A 19,878-nucleotide genomic window follows, 5' to 3' on the forward strand; every position below is an offset into this window, starting at 1 on the left:
ACTACTATAAAAAGATGGTTAATCCCTACATTTTATCGATTTCATGTTTAAATTTTTATTGTTGTTGTGAAAAAACCTACATTGCTTGATTCTGTAAATTAGAACGCATTTATATCTAAACTATAATTACTTGTGGTTACAAATTCAAAATGTTATAGTTTAATTAAAAATTAAAATTGCTAAACATGGGTTACAACTTTAAAATAATATATATTTTAAATATGCATAGTGAAAAGAGGCCAATGTATACTACTATAAGCAAGTAGTTAAAATATATTTTATAACATTGAAATTTGGTGTAATTATCATGTTAATCCCTAAATTTTAAACTTTATCAATTTCATATTTAAAGTTTTATTGTTGTTGTGAAAATAGTGCTTCCAACCACTATCATTAGTGGGAATGCCGTTGAAGTTCTCCTTAAAAATACATTGTTTAGTATTTTTTTATAAATTATAATACTAAGAAAAAAATACTAAATTTTCGTTTAACGAATAAAATATCTATAACAAAAAAAAGAGAAATCTAACTTAAACATCATATAGTCAAATATCACACCAGTATTCTAGGTTCTCACCTTTTTATTTTCTCCTTTTGTTCATTTAACATTTTGAGGCAATAGTTTTTTTTTTTTATCCGAATAAGATATTTAAGGGTTTAAATCTTGATTATACTAAAAATTAATTAGTATCTTGGTCTGATGATAAAGAGTAATTATCATGAAACAGACGTCATATATTAAAATTCTACTGTATCTATAATTAAAAAAAAATTAGAGTACTAGAGCTCCTATAAAAATAAAATTTATTGTACTAGGGTCTAAAAAATTAGAGTACTAGAGCTCCTATAAAAATAAAATTTATTGTACTAGGGTCTCTATATTAGAATCTAGCCTCACCTCTATTCTTCCCATTTAAAATAAATGTGCATGTATTAGCATAGCCAAACTTGCCAAGCAAAGATAAAAAAATAAAGAAGTGCTTAAAGGTCTCACATCACATGTGCAACTAACTAGCAAATGAAACCTAGTAGATTATTCAAACTGAAATGAATGCGATCGATGCACTCATTCTAAACTTGATGATTTGTAAACTTTTTGGCATTGCTTTTTTTTCAAAAAGGTCCTCATTGTCTTGACCAATACTTGAAATTCCTGTAGCCTAAAGCTAAAATAACATCCCAATTCGTTGCCATGGAAATCTCTCTCTCTCTCTCTCTCTCTCTCTCTCTCTCTCATTAGCCATGCAGATGATTGGGTCAGAAAGCCATTAATAGTTGTATCCGAAACCTTTACAGCAACAGCTATGGGGTTAATAAAATATTTACTCCATCCTTTCAGGTTGATTGCAATGCAATTTAAAGTAGCTTCGTTGAAACATCCATCTATGATCTATGACGTACAATAGCTTATTTTTTGTGGCCATCAATGATTTCAGAACTATCTAACGAGAGAACATCAATGTCAACATTGAATAACGAAGTTAATGCCACAACTTAATGATTAGATACCAGCTAGCTTAATGTACTCCATGGCCTTTGGCTGGAAAATAAAATAGATCTGAGAGGGTAGTCCGTAGTTCCTCCAACAGCAGTTTTTTTTTCTTTTTTTTTCGTTTTAAGAGTAGATTTAAATACATAATTGTATTACAATTTTTGTGTTTAGAAAAGATAATGTTACATGTTTGTATTTTAATTGTCAATGCAACTATTATATGTTGGGTCCAGCTTAGACCATACATTAACAAATTCGTTTTTGGAAAAATTATATCGAAAATTGAAAAAAATGTTAAAATTTTTTCAATTCCCGATAAATTTTTTTTAAAAAATAGTATATTGTTGTGTGTCCTTATGGCACACGTTAATAAAATCTTTATATATTTACAAAACCTTAGCTAATACTAGCCTCTGAGAACGCGCTCACGCGCGTGCTCAAAGGCTCTTCTATTTTTTTGGGTACAATTTAATAATTTGCATCAATTATAATTTGAGATTATTACATTTTCTAATAACAAAAAAAAACCTAGGAATGTGATAAAAAAACAAATTGATGTTTTGGCTGAAATATAAAAAAATTCTCATGAATAAATTGAGTCCAAAATTAAAGCTCCAAATAATTTAATGGATTTGTTCACTTTTTATAACACTCAAAAGAACATAGTAGGGGGGGGGGGGGGGGAGGGACACCCATGTGTTAAATTAAAATTAACATTTAAAGAAATTTTTTTTAATAAACAGATGAGGGTAGTTTTAACAAAAGCAATTGTTAAGGAAGTTTGAAATTTTGTTTCTTTTTTGTTTTTTTTTGTTTTTTTTTTTTGGAAGGAAACGTGGGAAGCAACTTTTATAGTATTTTCTTTTACGGAATATTTTTAAACTTTGAAAAACTAATAGATATTTAAAAAATATATATTAACAGTTATGTTTATCCAAAAACTATTTGAATGTATTTGAAAGACCATGCCCATGATTTCCACAATTCTCTGTTGGAGGGTGTGGTGGTGTCATAGTGGCTAGTGGGTTTGTAATTGTACGTGAAATTTGATTTTTTTGAGATTGTTTCAATTTTTTTTTTAATCTATTTCTATTTCTTAATGAATTTAATTTAGAAATTTACTTGCTTATGGACTCTACCCCACCATTTCTTATTAGTATAGAAATGAAGATAAAATTTTCATTCCCACCCTTTAAAAAAAGACTCATCAATTAAACACTCATCAAACCGACCAAATAAAATAAAATAAAAGATTAAAAAAGAAAAGAAAGAAAAGATAATGATAATAATAACAAAGTAAGGAAACCAAATATAAACCAAATACTATAAAATAAATACTTACATTTTTGCCATTGACTACACTTCAAGTCTAAAGTTCAAACTGTCCATTGGAGTTGGAGGAAAGAGCACAGGATTGAGAAAATTGGAGATTCGAAGAAGAAGCAATTTGAGTTTGAAAACTAATGTGAGTGTACTAAGAGTGTGATTGTATTTTATAGATAGTGTTTTATGTGGGAGTTAAAAAATCATTAATACCAAGTTTTGCCCCTATTTAGTTTTTTTCTTTTTTTGATATTTAGTTTTGTTATTGGATATACATTGATGGGTTGTTTAACTTATTTTTATATTAAAAAAAACTATAAAAGTATAGTTGTTTTGAAGAAGTGGATCAGTAGAAAAGTGTTTCTATTTTATAGGCAATGTTTTAGTGTAAGCTAGATATATATTTTTACCAAATTGTCATTTAGTTTTGTCTCTACTTAAACCTAGGGGTGTAGGAGTATTTTAAAACAAAAAAAAAATCCGATCTAAGCAGGAAAAATTCCTTAAATAGTAGTATAAATAATATACACCTTAATAAACTGTATCAAACTTCATATTTTTTTAGTATTTTATTTTATCTTTGATGAACAAAAAGAGAGGACGGGAGCGACCATTGTGACTCACTCCTGGGCGTGACTATAAGGACCATCTTATTTAAAAATGTTAGATTGAATCATAATTACTGTGATCTGAAATCACCACAGACCTCACCCTACCACTTGAAGAGCACCGGCAATTAGAGGCTCCTCAATCCAAGGAGTTCTTTAAATTTGCTGAGAGGGTAGTCTTTAAATTTATATAAACAACTCTGCTGTACTCGAATTATGTTGATCATGTCTACTCCATCTTCATCTCCATCAGGCACTATTATTACAACTTTAAAGGTTTCACTGTGCACAGATAATGACATATGCATGTAACTTGTGTACTAATGGACATAGCCAGAACTGTTCATCGTAAAAAACCTGAAAATAGGAGGAACCAACCAACCGTGACTAAGTAGGTACGAGTAGTTCTTTCTTTAGCCAAAGTTACTGCCAAAGTCATCTGATCCTCCCAACTGCACCAGGTACAATCCGTAAACCGTATGGTCCAATCAGATTGCACGGGTGAGCTTACTTAGATCCGCCGCTGGTCAAGGAATCAACACTGTTCAAAAATCCAAATTGGAATGTAGCAAAATCTTCAATGTTTCTCTAGTAAATAACAACTGAGATTCTAAATAGGAACATTTTTTTTTTTTTCAATAATTTCATGGCAAAGTTTATAAGGTAAAAAATTGATAACATAGGTACAAATTTAAATAAAAACTAATAACATTTTTTTTACCACTTAAATTTTTTTATAAAATTTTTGTTGAAACTTGAAAGGTAACAATATTATTCAAAAGTATTTTTTGATACAAGATAAAAATTTTATTTTAATATAATTTAAGTGTATATATATGAAGCTCATTCTTAAAGACTTAAACTCTGACCATTCTCTATACCTCACAAGCTACTTATAGAATGACAATCACACTATAAACGTGCTTTATTTGAGTCCAAATCTTCTATCTCACTTTTCCTGCTCCACTCTATACTCTACCAATAAAAACTTACCACGTGTTCACCTAATTAATTAAATACTACTATTAATTAATAACGGTAGCATTAATAAGTCAATAATGATAGTATTTAATTACTTAGGTAAATACATGGTAAATTTTTATCGGTAAAGTATACAGTGGAACAGAAAAAGTAGGACAGAAGATTTAGACCCGCTTTATTTACTATTTAAAGGAACTTGGTTCCTGAGAAGTGTGTAAATTTATTGTCCAGTATTTACTATAGCCTAAGTAAGCATGGTCAGAGTAAAACCAGACCTCCTTAATGTGGTCAGACCGTCAGAGTCAGAAGAAAAATAGTACGGCAAGCAGACACTTAGCCACTGACTACCGGCTATGACCGGTGACTAAACGCTTGGGGTTGTCTCTCTTGGGAAGAGAGTAGTAGGTAATTATTTATTTTATTTTTTTAAAACAGAGAGAGATCAAGATTATTACTGGCTATTGTCGGTTGTCAGCAATGGTTTGAGTATGAAGTGTGTGGACTGTGGAGGGTGCTTTGGCAATGTGGAGAGAGAGAGAGAGAGAGAGATGGCTTTAACTTTAACCCACTACTGCCCTTGTCCTTAGCTTTATTCCTGGGGCTAACCTCTCTTTAAGCAAAGAATGCTTGGAATAGAGGGACAACCAAACCAACTCAGATATCCTATACTTCTCTCTCTCTCTCTGACTGCCACCAATAGTGTTCTTTTGACACTTATATCTCTCCTTGTCTCTCTCTTTCTCTCTTAACTGGGTCTCTGCCACGTGTCAATATATGGAGGAGGGCCAAGCTTTAGATAAAGAGGGTTCTCTTACAAGATCTTCTTAAGCAAGAAAAGCATAGTCAAGGTCCAAAGCCACTTCCCTCCTCACTCCAATAAGTTTGCTTACGAGGCAAATTCAAAAAAATCATTACTTTAAATGCCACTTTGCTATTTTTTTCATCTCTCTTTATCTCCTCTCTATGAATATATATGTAAAAGAAACAACAGTGATGCGAAAGTAATTTACTATTTCATTAAAATGGAGACAAACATCCCATCCCATCCCATCCATCCATGTGACTTGTAAGAATCAGGGACTAGTATCATTTTTTTTTTTTTCTTTATGTGCTTACTGGAACATTTCGAATGATGTATTTTAATTCAAATCGTTTAAAAAAATTTAGTTCTTAATTAAGCTTATTGTTCATCTTAATTCTTTTTCTCTTTTGGGGTGGGGCTTATCTTAATATTTGGGATGCAAACCTTTCAGTTAGGGCCTTTTATATTGATGATTAATTAAGCAGTGCATGTAGGTGACAATCTAAGCATAATGATGAAGTTTTCAAAAAATTTGAAAAAAAAAAAAAAAAAAAAACCCTGAATCTCTTTCTTTTTCAAGGGGAACAGAAAATATAGTAAAACAAAAGACAAACAAACAAAATTTATAAGAGGCCCTAGAAAACATGAAGGACATGTTGGAGATTAGACTACTTTTAACGTTAGGAATGTTCGGTTTTCAAGTTTATAATAATGTACTTTGAAAAGTGATTATAAAGACAATCACCGATCCTCTCTAAAGTAGATCTTCATCTCTCAATCCCCAAGTCTTTACCTATTTCCAATGTTTGATTTATTACTTTGGTTATTAAAATCTTTTGATTTTGTGTTTCAGATAAAAACATGCTAACACCGCCCTGTTAAAAGAAGAGACCAATTGGACTGTCATACAATTATATGAGCTTTTAAGCATTATCCGTACACCCTACTTATGTTTGCATGAAGCTACTGTAGATACGTGTTTTCACTTAGCTAGCTTTCTACTCGCAAAAAAAAAAAAACAAAAAATTTACGTACTATTTTCGACTTACTAATCGATGTGTTTTTTTTTTTGATGAACACTAATCGATGTGTTAATCACTGCAGGAATCCTTTTTGTTATATATGCTTGACTTGATTCCAAGGCTACCAAAGGTGCAGATACAAGCACTACAGGCCAAGGCAGGAATTTGATTGATTGAACGGCCAAGAAAATAACAAAGGTCATTTTTTTATATATAATTTGCCTTTCTGTTTCCAAGTAAAAGGAAACAGTATTTTCTAAATACTCAATTGCGTGCATACTGCAAAGGCATCAATTTGTTCTATATTATTTTAAATTTACAGTCAATTTTTGTTAATCACTTGACAGTAAAGATAAAAAGGTTCGGTTAATGTGTGTCATTCATTTTTAGAAACATTTTGTGAAGAATTGAAAAAATTTGATAAAACTTTTTCTATAAATGGTATACTATTGTGTGCCTTAAGAGCATATGTTAGTAAAATCCAAGATTAAATTAACAGTAAGTTGAAAATAATACTTTAAAATATAGGAATCAACATAGTATTTTCACTTTTTTTTCAAAGTAATACTTTTGTACAATAATTAAAATAAATAAAATTAACGATGGGAAAATTATTGTGTACTCTCAGAATACCATAAATATGTACTCCCTCTTCTCACATGAATGGTAGGTCTCACTAATTAGGAAAATTATTAGGTACTCAGGGAGTACACAATAATTTCTCCACTAATTAAATTCATGGTAGGACTTACTATTTATGTGAGAGTGAAGAATACGAATTTATGATACTTCGAAAGTACCTAATAATTTTTCTTAACGATGAAGGTAAGTTAATTTAAACACACTAAAAGGAATATAAAGTGCTCCAACATCAATTATATGGGTTAGGCATATAACAATGGTCGCCGCTTCAGAGGGTTACACGAATGAGGGGAAAAAACAAGCAAAAAAAAAAAAAAAATCTATTTCAAATCTGGTCTATTTCCTATTAAAAAAAATATTGTCTATTTCGTTTCTTTTTTGGTCTATATTAAAATTTACAACTCTAAAAATATATAATTTGCTAAATCATTTGAAATTCTAAACGATGTGGCAATCTATACACAAGCTGTCAAATTTAAAAAATAAAAAATTTGAATCATAAAATGGACAAAATGAACCATTTTTGAAATAGGGAGAATTCTATTACTGGTTAGGCACGTGACATTGGCTACACACCCATAAAGCTTCACCCTTTGCAAAGCCCCCGCCAAAGTTTAATAAGTATTCTCTAAAAAAATTTAATATTAAATATGAATTCAATTAAATATTCTCTCGTAGACAAACACTAAAACTTCATTATTAGCTAATTTTCAACAAATGAATAGAAAAAAAAAAATTTTCCTAGAAGACTACAACTAACATGAAAGTTCACAAATTTCGAATCTTTTATCAGTCGCTAAACACTAGTGTCTAATTTAAATACACTTCTTACACACACCACCTCAACAGTAGCCTAAACCTACTACTCCTCAAAATATGAAATAGAAAAAGAATGGGTGAGCTTGATAGTTCAGCAAATAACCAAAATCCCAACTAGCTAAATCATTTATTTCATCTTTATAGATCTCCATGTAGGACTGATTTGCACGCAAAGAGCTCGATCCACGTCCTAATGTGTAGAACAATGAATTATAAAAATTATTTAAGGTCTGTTTGGATATCGCTTATTGTTGAAAACTCAAAACACTTTAGCAAAATAATTTTTAAATGTGTGAATAATACCGTAGGACCCAGTTTTAAAGTTGCTTTTGCTGAAAAAAATATTTGTGGATCCCGCGAACAGTACACAGGACTCACTAAAAAAATGTTAGCTGCTGAAAAACACGCAAAATGCACTTCCCAAACGTAAGCTTACTCCCAAATTCCAACAAATTTCATTAAAAAAAAAAGTTGTTACAAAAGTCAATTTTAGATTATGTAGTTGCACCTTTTTTTTTTCATGAAGTATCCCTTGAACTATTTTGAACAAATCTTGCACTAAAAAATTATAAAACCCTTAGTAAACAAGCCATGCATACTGTTTGTTTGCCCATAAGTAAACATAGTACCTACAGCAAAGAAAGAAAATAAAGACATCAATCATGCGAGATTGTAAAGCCAATGCATATAATTATGAAAAGCCAAGATATACACCCTACCCAAAACAAAAATAAACAAGATCTAAACAAGATAGACATAGATCTAAAAAGGAGAACACATATTCACCATATTTTTTCAATATCAATCTATGCATGCCTATAACAAGGCTTCATCATACTCTTGCTTGTTTCAATCATCTTTGCAATCACGTGTTTTGGATTATGTAAACTCTTGAATGATATGATATAGTTATTGGTCACCACAATTTAGAAGACTAGTTTTATCGGACAGGTTAGATGCCTAATACCTTTCCAATCCTGTAACTTAGCCTTCAAACTTATATCAGGAATTGGTAGATTAGGATTTTCCTTTGTAATCTTCTCCTTTTAGATTGTACTTAAGAATCAAAATTTTGTACTTTTTGTTTTAGAATGTATCTAGGACAAAAGCAATGTAATTTGTGGTTATTATCAACGAGATGTACTTTTTTCAATTTATCAATAAAAATACACTTTTCAATTTGATTTTCTTATTCTTCCCATTAAATAAATTGTGACTCTATTGTAAAACTCTTGACCTAGGAGGGATGATAATAACAGTAGAACCTTCAATGTCTCTTGAGAGGCATCAACATGACTCCACCCACTCGCGTGAGTTAAGTGCCAAAACTTTGATTTGGAAGTTTGGGGCCAAGTGGGTGCAATCTCATCCTGATTTTTAAATTTTGCAAAAAAAGAGCACGATGGATGTCTTTCATGCCTAAAACACTTATGCTCTGTTTGGTACACCCACTAAAACACATGTTTACAGTTTTTAAACAACATTACACATATTTTTATATACTTTTTTACCCACACCTATTTTCATATATATTTTCAGTTTTTAAGTGTATGTACCAAACAACTCCTTAGGCATAGCTTTCAAGTGAAAAGTTATAAGTCTTATTACGCCCGAAAATTCTTGACACTCGGCTCATGATTTTAGCACAAAATAAGAGGCTAGAATTTTTGAAAAAAAAAAAAAAAGGAACTTGGTGGAAGTCTTTGATACCCAAAACACATGAGGCACAGCCTTCAAGCGAAAAGGAGCCTGTCTCATTAAGTGCAAAAAATTCATGATGCTCAGGGTCATGATTTTCACGCCAAATAAGAGGTCGAAATTTTTGCAAAAAAAAAATAAAGAGTTCAGTGAAAGTCTTTCATGCTTAAAACACTTGAGGGATAGCTTTTGTGTGAAAAGGAATCGGTCTTATGTTGCTGTGAAAATTTCACAGCCTTGAGTCATGATTTTTACGCAAAACAAAGGATACGGATAAAGATTATAACTCACAACCAAACTTACGAATATGTTTAGTTATTCTATTATAAAATATTTTATTCTTAGTAATAAAGATTACCGTTCTTATTGTAATCTTAGACTTATGAATATGTTTAATTATTTTATTACAAATTATTTTATTCTCAGTAATAAAGATTACTATTTTTATTGTAATCTCAGACTTATAAATATGTTTAGTTATTTTATTACAAAATATTTTATTTTCAGTAATAAAAATTACCATTCTTATTGTAATCTCAAGCGAGGAAGAGTCGGTCTTATCTGCCTAATCCCATCAAAAGCTTAAGTAAGTTGGGCTTGAACTTCTTTTTGTTTGGGTCGAGAGTGGACTTGAAAATCTCAATAATACCAGTACAATGCAATTCTAGGTTGGGCTTGTGATTGTCGGTAGATAAGGCAACAGAAGTAGGCCTTTTTTGTGGAAAGCCCACATACCACTACGGCTGAAAATTTGGGTCACTTTCAATTTGAACAGTGTACAATTGTTTACAGCCTCAGCAACAAAAATGTCAAAATCTGCAGAGCCAGACCAGGAGAAAAACTAATCTGCAGAGCCACAATTTTTGGTAATCTACGACCTCTAATTTTAACTTCTTTCTTTTTTCTGTTTCTGGGTCTTATGTGCTTTGGTTGTTTATTCTATATTCTTAGCTCAATTTTTTTGCTTTATAAGTGGAGCAAAAGTAATGGAAAGTTTGAAGCTCATGCATCAAATTGCACTAAAGTTTTTGAATGGAAGTGTGAAAAATGGGGTTGAAAAATTAATTGACGGGTGTCATTGTTGCTTTAATATGCCACTTATATCAAGAGCTAAGTCAGTAGAGAATTTGTCAATTTTGTTAGTACACTTTGAGCAATGCATTTTTTTTTTTGCTTGCTTATCAGAAAGGAAATGAGTGCAATTTCTGAAAATTGCAATAGCAGTTTATTTCATTTTGCAAAAGTTAAGTCACCCTTTTAGACACGTTTTTCATATGATTCTAGGACCTTAAAAATAACCACATGATTACTTCATATGACTGAGTATTGAGTAATAGATGTGGAATTGATGTAACACTGATTTTTACATTATTGAATACAAGTTATGGTTCTTTGAAAAATTCTTGTCAACCACATCCCCTTGTCATCTTCCATCTCAGGTCCTAATGATTATTAAAGGGGTATTCAGGAGATATGAAAGATGGAACCCTGTGCATCCAACATCTGGAGCCTTTTGGGGTATGGGAATAGGCATTGGTTGTGGTGTTGGATGGGGCCCTGGTTTTGGTCCTGAGGCAGTCGGTTATGTTGGTGCGGGCTGTGGTGTTGGATTTAGCATCGGTATAACTCTGGTTGGTTTTGGCATTGGCCTACCTGCAAATGGCCTCTATGAACTTCCTTACAATGGTATGGTTTTCATTTTGTAATTTAACCATTTCACATGCTACATTTTCTATCTGTTGCTTTGCATATAAGGATGATTCACACTGTTCTTATGCATTTTGGGAAACGTAAACACATCATGTTTAATCTGCCTGGATTCTTTCAGTTGTGAATGTGTACCTTGTTGATATTAGTGTTTGCATGTGTCTGTCTGAGTGAAGGATTGTAGTATTTATTCTTGAGTGCAAAAGGTTGATCAATACATTTTGTAATTTAACCATTTCACATGCTACATTTTCTATCTGTTGCTTTGCATATAAGGATGATTCACACTGTTCTTATGCATTTTGGGAAACGTAAACACATCATGTTTAATCTGCCTGGATTCTTTCAGTTGTGAATGTGTACCTTGTTGATATTAGTGTTTGCATGTGTCTGTCTGAGTGAAGGATTGTAGTATTTATTCTTGAGTGCAAAAGGTTGATCAATACATTCTTTTCCTAGCTGTTATGGCTACAAGCAGTGGTGCAGTGGAATTAGCCCGTTCTAGTGGTCTTGCCACAAAAGATATTGTAGGGGATGGCTGGAATAACATTGCACCTCGCATCTCTGGTCTGCAAACAGAAGCATATAGAAGATTCTCTAGCTTTAAGCAAAAATGTTGCTCGGACAAAGAGTTTGATTTGTTTGACAGGAAGAGCATGCTGCCAGCCTTTACTAGGTCTATTTCAGAAAGTTTAGGAACATTTGGTGGTCGTTTCTTCCCTCGCAAAGGTTAGCCAACAAATGCAAATTGAGTTTGTTGTAATTTTGAAAATATTAATATTTTCTTCTGAATATAGCATTGGTGCTACTAAGTGGTTTAGGTTGATTTATCATACGATTCCTTTTTTTTTTCTTTCCTTTTTTTGGTTGGGGAGGGGTGGGGGTGTCTTGGAACTATCTTACACTCTTTTCAGAGTTTTTCAACTATTAATTCCTCCTTGTTTTGAAGATATTGTTACAGTGCTATTGATGTGAATGTTTCTTGTGTTTATACACTTGCTTGTAGTTTTTGGCAATATTGACTTCCTTAATTTTTACCATGATAGTTTTGAAGAAGCTAAGATGAAAAGAAAATGAAATTCTATGGTTGTCATTTTTTACTCCCTTCAGGATCTTCCTTAAGTTGGTTTGAAACTAGGCCTCTTTTAGTTGATATCTTTGAGAAAAATATTTAAAAAATAAAGTGATTCGATGAGTTAAGAACAGCGTGGTTGTTTGTTAAAAGGTTCTTCTATTTTGGTCCCACCAATTAGTTTACCGAAGACATTTCTAGCTAATGGTTTTGAGTATTGAATACAACTATACCTGGCAAATGCATTAGAAAAGTAGGAAACTTCTTACTTAGCCAAAATAATCTACTTTTAGATTTGAAGTGATTCAAGAAGCGCAAAGACAATTTTATTTTAATTTGGTTTATATAATTTTAGACGTCAAATAAATTTTTCTCTTGGTTCGTTCACTGTTATTCTAGGTCTTCTTATCTAATTAAGTTTTTAGCATTTTATATAATTTCTTTAGAGTTTTGGGACTATGCTTGGTTTTGTATTTAATTTCCTAGAGTTAAGGTTGTTTCTGTTAGTAAATAATTGGCTTTGACCCAAGTTAGTTAGGATTAGAGTTTAGTCCTTGTAGTCTATATAAGCATGCTATTGTAATTGTATAGAGACTGTATGATGAATCAAACTTCAGTTGAAAATTTTCCAATGGCTTAGTGCTGATTCCAGTTGACCCTAGGTGTTGATTCTTAGGTTTTCTATGTTGCCTGCTCGGTACTGATTCCAAGCAGCCCTAGCTGCTGATATCTGGGTTTATCTTATTTCCACCCTTTATGCAAACACTGCTTTGTTGTGCAGTGATCACAGCTGAACATGACATGAATAGGTGGCAGTCATGGTGGTGATGATGGTGGCAGTCATGGTGGTGATGATGGTAATTATGGTGATGTGATTGGGTGTTGGAGATGATTGTAGTGGGTTGTCATTACCATAATGGTGGTGGTGGTGGTGGTGGTGATGGTTAATGAATTATGATAGAGGTGATGACAGTGTGGTGGTGTCAAAGGGATGTTTGACAACTCAGTTGTTATTGCCCCAAATCTAATGCCTACTATCAATTCTTTCACCATATGTTGGATTCTATGAACCAAGTGAAAGTGATATGACAAAGATCCATACATCACCTACAGCCACCAGTTGTGGATTGGATTCCTGGGTATTTATTTATTTGTGTGACTCATATTCTTGGTTGTATTTGTTTTTTAAACATATCACATAGGTAAATTCTCAATCAGTAAACTAGCATAGCAAAATTCAGATCAGACTTATTTCATTCACCCAACAATTCACAAATTCGCATTTTGAATGTCACAATGTAAGATTATTACAATTTAAATTTAACCAATCTGCCCATGAACAAGATCTCCTCTCTCTCTCTCTCTAAGGTAATCCTGTAGATTGTCAACAAAATGGTTTATCTGATGCCTGGAACTGACCCCCAACAGCTCTATTAAACCCAGTTAGAATCTTCAGGGTGTGAGCTGCATTCTTTGCTGCAAGTTATAAACCAGAATTAAAAAGACATGGTAAAGACTTGCTCCATTAAACCTGGACCTTCTATGCCTACCATGTTCTTGGGAAAACCTTTGATTCATGTTCTCCATTTCTACAGATAACTTCATGCATTGATTTTGATGATTATCTCCTCAAACAATTTCCTCTGCTAAAAGGTGTCAATGGTTGTCTTCCTGTACTTCCTTGAACTTAAAGCAGTGATTTTGTAAATGTGTTTCTGGAATTGGTGAGGTGTGGGTCTACATAGCTGGTTGGAAGAGTGTATGCAGTGGTGATGGGGGCAGCCATCCAACTAGCAATGAGAGAGTGGATGTGAAAAAAGAAATGGTGGTGCAGATATTTGGTGATAGTGTGTCAGGAAGTGGTTATGGTATATCCAAAGTGGTGTTGTCATTGGTGACCTATGACCTTGGTCTTGTCCTTTTGTGTGTTGTGTGGTCATTTTTAAGTGTTTGGTCCAATGTTGATTTTGTAATTTTGATAGGAAAAAAATTTCTCCAAACTGGGTTGGAGAAATTTTGTCCAAACTGCTAGTTGGCACTCTCTAAAATAAACTGTTCATTACTGGGGCATGTAATTCTCACATGACATTTTAGTAGACTTGATAAAAAAAAACCTCTGTTAAGTCTTATCATATTCTGCTTTCGTTTCCTCCTCTCTCTCTCTCTCTCTCGTTTTAAGGTCCATTCACCTGCCACCAAGAGTGCATGCAATCATTCCCAAAGTTCCAAAAAGAAATGAAGAAAAAAATCGCTTGCCTTTCATATTTTGATGTCATCTAGCCACTTCACTAACTCATCCAAATCCTTATCTGGGCTCCCTCCTTTGATAGCATCCAAAGTTGCATTCCTAAGCTTCTTGACTCAGACTCTTTCCAGTCTAGTTGCATCCATTAACTCAACCAATAGACTCAATGGAGCACAGCAGTCCTGTTTAACACATCTCAAGGCTTTCACTCAAGTACCCTACAGTCACCAAGTTAAGTAGCACGACTCCATTCCCCTGAATTTCAAATTCAACTATTAACTTAGCTTACATCATTGGTATATAAACTGCAAATCTGCATCTGAATAATCCAAAAAAAAGAAGAGCAAATGCAGTGGTGGTGTGCGGGGGGGGGGGGGGGGAAGAGGGGTGTTTCAAATTTGGTGTCTTGAACCCTCCAAACGTCTAAAAATTGAAAAGACTACCAATAAAAGGAAAAAATTGATCATTATAATCATTACTATGCCCACCCATCAGTCCACTTAACCTTGTGGAAGATGTGGGGGATATCTTTTGAAATTGTTAAGAAAGGGCCCGTTTGGATTGAGGGGGGTGGGAAAGTGAGTGGAGGGGGAATGCACATGCTCAAGACTTAAAAAGGAAATCTGATGGTATTGGTAAGAACAGATGCCAGCGTGGATTGGATTAGAGCTGAAAACCGATTTGGGCACGAGTTAAGAAAGTATTTATTTACTGTTTGATTGGGGAATGCATGTGCTCAAGACTTAAAAAGGAAATGTGATGGTATTGGTAAGAGCAGATGCTGGCGTGGAATGGATTAGAGCTGAAAACCAATTTGGGCACGAGTTAAGAAAGTCTGATCTCCCCTATCAAGCATGTGAGGAAAAGAAGACTCTCAGAGTTTTTGTGGTGATGATTGTGATGATGATGAGATGTCGTTTATGATGGTTTGGGTATTGGGATTTATTCTAAGTGTGTGTTTGGATGAGCTCATTTTCATCATCTTATTTAGTTGTACCTTGAAAATTAATAAATTACAGTTGTACCTTGAAAAAGCTGATGCTTTAAAAAGCTATACATGCCCTTTGTAGAAGAAATTAAGCCAAGACAAATGGATACTTAAGCACAGTGGTTCACCCTGGCTTGAGGAGGCTGTCTCACCTACAGTTTGGAGGTTAACTAAGGCTACTTTGTTTAAGTTATTAAAAAGTCATTTAAGAATCACATAATGACACGTGGTTATTTTAGAGGGTGCCACCCACGGTTTGGAGGAAATTTCTCGAACCTAGTTTGGTGGAAAAATTTGTTTGTTTTGAAAACCAATGCAGGATTAAGAGGGTTGGATAATGACCATGAATTACTGTGATAAAATGAGTTCAAATGCTTGTGTCCTATTTTTTTTTTTTAATTTTTAAAAACTGATCAACTGCTTACCTGTAACTGCATACTTATTTAAAAAAACAAACTGATCAACTGCTTATTATCAGTTGGCAGGCACACATCAAGAATAGTAACAGAGTAATCATGACTAGTGGTCCAGAAAATACAACTTCCAAATCTGCCTATGCCCTCTAGAGTGATAGAAATTTTAAGGCAAATAAGATTTATTAGATTCTCCTAAGCGTACATGTATTAAGTGGCCAAGTTACAGGGTTTTTGACTGGGTTATAATGACAGGATGTGGCTGATTGTGAAGAGCAAGCTTGGTAGTTGATTGTCAAGGATACCATTGCTGTACATTCTTCACACGAAGTCTGTATAGGAATTGTTATAGAAAAGGAGGAATGAGGGCCCTTCATATAGTCTAAGTGGACGATTCAGCAGAATGTCTCATAATTGTGATATTTGTATGTTGGATGACCCTGTAACTATAATAAAATGTGAGTAAAAATCTCACTCAGGTTCATTATTCTGTGATGTTCAAGACCTCATGTTCATTGGTTCAATTTTTAGTTGCATTATCTAAAACTCCCTACCCATCCTTCCTTTCCCCTCCCTGTTTTATATTGCAGCTTGCACAACAGGAAAACATTAGTTTCTAGGTGGCAATACTGGGGATAACTCAGGTGGCCTAAATTGTTGAGATGAGACTTCAAAGGAATTCAACAACCAGCCACAAAAATGACATGCGGCCTTAAATTAAGGGAAGCTCTGTATGTTAGGACTAATGGACTATGATGGGTAAGTCATGATGTGGAAATATAGCCAATTCCAATGGCTTTGTAGATGTCCCAGCATTCTACTCAGTACTTAACGTGGTATTCTCCCCCTGTTACATGCATTATGGATCCCATCAAGAATTATATTAGCAGAACCTATCATTTATGTTAAAGGAGGTAGCACCAATGGCTCTTTAATCCTTTTAGTCCATGTCACATATTTTAATCAGCATAACATCATCATGAAATTCATATTCGAGGAGGGAGAATTATTCACAAACTTTCATATTCGAGGAGGAATTACTCACAAACTTTGGTGTGGAGTCTCGAAGAGGATCTTAGAGATTAGACTTGCATTTTCTAAACAAACTTTGCACACAATTTAATCATTCATTGAATAGACATATACCACACCCCCCCCCCCCCCCCCCCCCCCCCCCAAAAAAAAAAAGAGTTGGCGGAAGTCTTCTTTTAAAACAAGAATTGGCTAGCTGCGGGCAATGGTTATGAAGATAATGTACCTTTTTGTTTTTTTTTTGAAAAAATAATTACAACATGCTACTAACCCCGCAGCTTGAACTCTTTATCCCCTAGACCCCCAATCACTTTGTACCAAGGAAGTCAATACCGTACCAGAAGCTGTATCGGTTTGGCCACTGGTAAGATATATTTCGGATACTGGTCAATACCGATGTACCGTTTCGGGTTTACCGCTATTCTATATATATATATATATATATTATATACATACACCAAAATCTCTAGAACCATGTTTATAAGCATATAATATTTCATTTATATTATAGCAAATATAAAAGTTTATCATAAAACATTACCTCAATTCAGAATAAATTATTCATAGTTTTAGACTTTAGTATCAATTAAAAGGAAAAAAAAAAACACAATATAAAAAATAGAAAGCTTAGTTGTTCATTGCATACTAAGAAAACAAATAATACTAATAAATTAATGTAAATAAGTTACCATTATGCTCTTACAAAAATTCAAAAATTACAAAACTAAAAAAAAAAAAAAAAAAGTTTTTTTTTTTTGTTTTTTGTATCGGCCGGTATTGCCTGAAATTGGCCGGTACGCGGCCAATACGGCCGGTATTTTTTTCGGTACAAAATAAAAGTGTACCGGTACCGGTGCATACCGTACCAGCCGGTACGGTATCGACCACCCTGCTTTGTACATAGAGAGGTGCCAATTCAGCTAGAAGGCCTTTGGCGTACTTTTTTGTTTTTTTGATTTCATGTTTTATAGTAGAAATTGCTCTTGTAGTTGTATCGGTTAAATTTTTGGATCATTTATGGCTTAGAAGACTTTATTGGTTCTATTAGATTTTCTTATTCAAGTCGGTAGATAATTTGGATTATATTGCAAATGAATTAAAAAAAAAAAATCTTTTCCATGGAGATCATAATAGATGAATTTCATTTTATGAAATATTGTTATCAAGTATATTTTTCATTTGAGTTACAAAGCTGATATATATACATACATACTGTAGGTGCACAATTATACTCGGACCCAAAGACGAACATGGGCTCAGGCCCAATGAGCCTTAGACAATAAGATTTGTAGAGTGTGGATTTGAAATTTAGGTTAGGGATGTTGGAAGCTTGATTAGTCGGCTATAGTGCCGCAATCTATGCAAATGACAAATGAATATGTCAAAGGAACCTTCTCGGACGTAAGCCGAGGACAATTAGTATAACACTTCTCTATTTATGCCAAAGATTACAATTCTTAGTTCTTTTTCAGCTAAATTTTTCGTCCCCTTTTTCTTTCATTTCCTGTTTTCTTAAATACTTCTTCTTCTTCCCTATTTCATCCACGTGTCACACAAATCCTTTCTTTCGATACTTGTCCCATCCACCACCTTCTTGAAGTCTTTGAATGATAGCAGGAAGGTTGAATTTTACTGTTCAGATGTCATTTTTCCATTAATGCGGCCAGGGAGGTAGATGCAGGGTCTTTAATGTGGAGGTAGCAGTCTTTCTCTTAGATATTTCTCTCACATCTTTGCATCTAGAAGGTGCTTGGATCGCCCTCTTACCCATCAGTTTTTCCAGAATTCTGCCTTTAAACTTCTTGGCAAGTCCCAGGGACATCGCCGGGCCTGTCCGAGGAGACAGTTTTCTTCGGACAACTCCTCAGACCTTTACAACGCAAACTGATTTGTGGGCCTAGAGACCTTTAACTAAAAACAAACTAGTACCCTTCAATGAAGCCCAATGCCCAAATGTTTATTTGGGAATTTTTACCCCCCACGCATACATACATACATATATATATATATAAATATATATATATATATATATATATATATATATAAAATAATGTATTCATTTAATATTAAACTAAACAACAATTATATGCTTATTAGAGTTTAAAAGATAAGTTTTCTTCACTCTTGGATGGATCCAGATAAAAATGCATGGATAAAAAGCGTTCTCTCACTATGCATGTTCACTCTATATATGAAAATATTACTTTCAAGATATGTTTTCACTTTTATTGGACATAAACATTCTAAGAAAGAATATTGTATTAAAAAGATGCAACAATTTTTTTAGTTCCTTATATTGCACCAAAGGATCACTAGAAAAACTCCCACTTAAGCTTAATTGTAAAATCTATTACAAGTTTTTAAGAAAGTTCTCACAAACAAATAATATGATTGAAGAAAATTAAAAAGAAAAATGGACACAATCACACACAAAGGATAGAAAACTAAGGATTTATATGGTTTGGCCATGGGCCTATGTCCAGAGGTAACAATGAAAAGAAAATTTCACCAAGAACTTAGGGAGATTACAAAAATAGCACAAAGACACTCCTAAAACCCAAGCTGCAAATACATCAAAATAATTCTCTCTTAAAATATAAAGTTTAGGGTTGTCACTTATTATAAGAGCTAGCTAAATATTTATATAAGGGTATATACTAGTACACAGCGGTTGTTGCACACAATCGTACACATACATTTTTTTTTCACTAAAATTGTAATTTTAAGTCACGATTTCATTTCAAAAAACAGCTAGTGTAAAATAAACATTACTCTTTGTATAACACCTTGATTAGGTGAAGTGCTGCACAAATAATGGTCAGTTTCAATTGAAAGAGAGTAGAATAAGGTAAAGTAAGCCGAAAATCTTACATTGAGTTGAATACGATCAACGTAATCTCAAACTACAAACTCAATCCGTTCTTATTTATGTCTATAGTAAAATGTTTTTCTAAAATAAAATAGAGAATAATATTTCTCTTCATTAATTTTCTTATTGTATAAGACTTCGTACTCAAAAAATTCGGGAAAAAAA

The 19,878-nt window shown here is 33.2% G+C and overlaps 1 protein-coding gene across 3 annotated transcripts; it reads left to right on the forward strand.

The window, feature by feature from the left end:
• The first annotated feature begins 10,146 nt into the window (after positions 1 to 10,146).
• On the forward strand, positions 10,147 to 18,152 carry LOC142612553 (cadmium-induced protein AS8). 3 transcript variants are annotated; one of them, XM_075784638.1, is made up of 4 exons: positions 10,147 to 10,253; positions 10,827 to 11,073; positions 11,554 to 11,823; positions 18,063 to 18,151. In XM_075784638.1, exons 2-4 carry the CDS (start codon positions 10,833 to 10,835, stop codon positions 18,125 to 18,127), a joined length of 576 nt encoding a protein of 191 aa, XP_075640753.1. In that variant the 5' UTR covers positions 10,147 to 10,253; positions 10,827 to 10,832; the 3' UTR covers positions 18,128 to 18,151. The 3 variants fall into 3 exon arrangements, with proteins under 3 accessions (XP_075640753.1, XP_075640754.1, XP_075640755.1); XM_075784639.1 differs by lacking the exon at positions 18,063 to 18,151 and adding an exon at positions 16,068 to 16,358; XM_075784640.1 differs by lacking the exon at positions 10,147 to 10,253 and having other exon boundaries at positions 10,828 to 11,073; positions 18,063 to 18,152.
• Positions 18,153 to 19,878: the final 1,726 nt, after the last annotated feature.

Source organism: Castanea sativa, chromosome 10, assembly GCF_040712315.1.
Source record: "Castanea sativa cultivar Marrone di Chiusa Pesio chromosome 10, ASM4071231v1".
Lineage (NCBI taxonomy): Eukaryota > Viridiplantae > Streptophyta > Magnoliopsida > Fagales > Fagaceae > Castanea > Castanea sativa.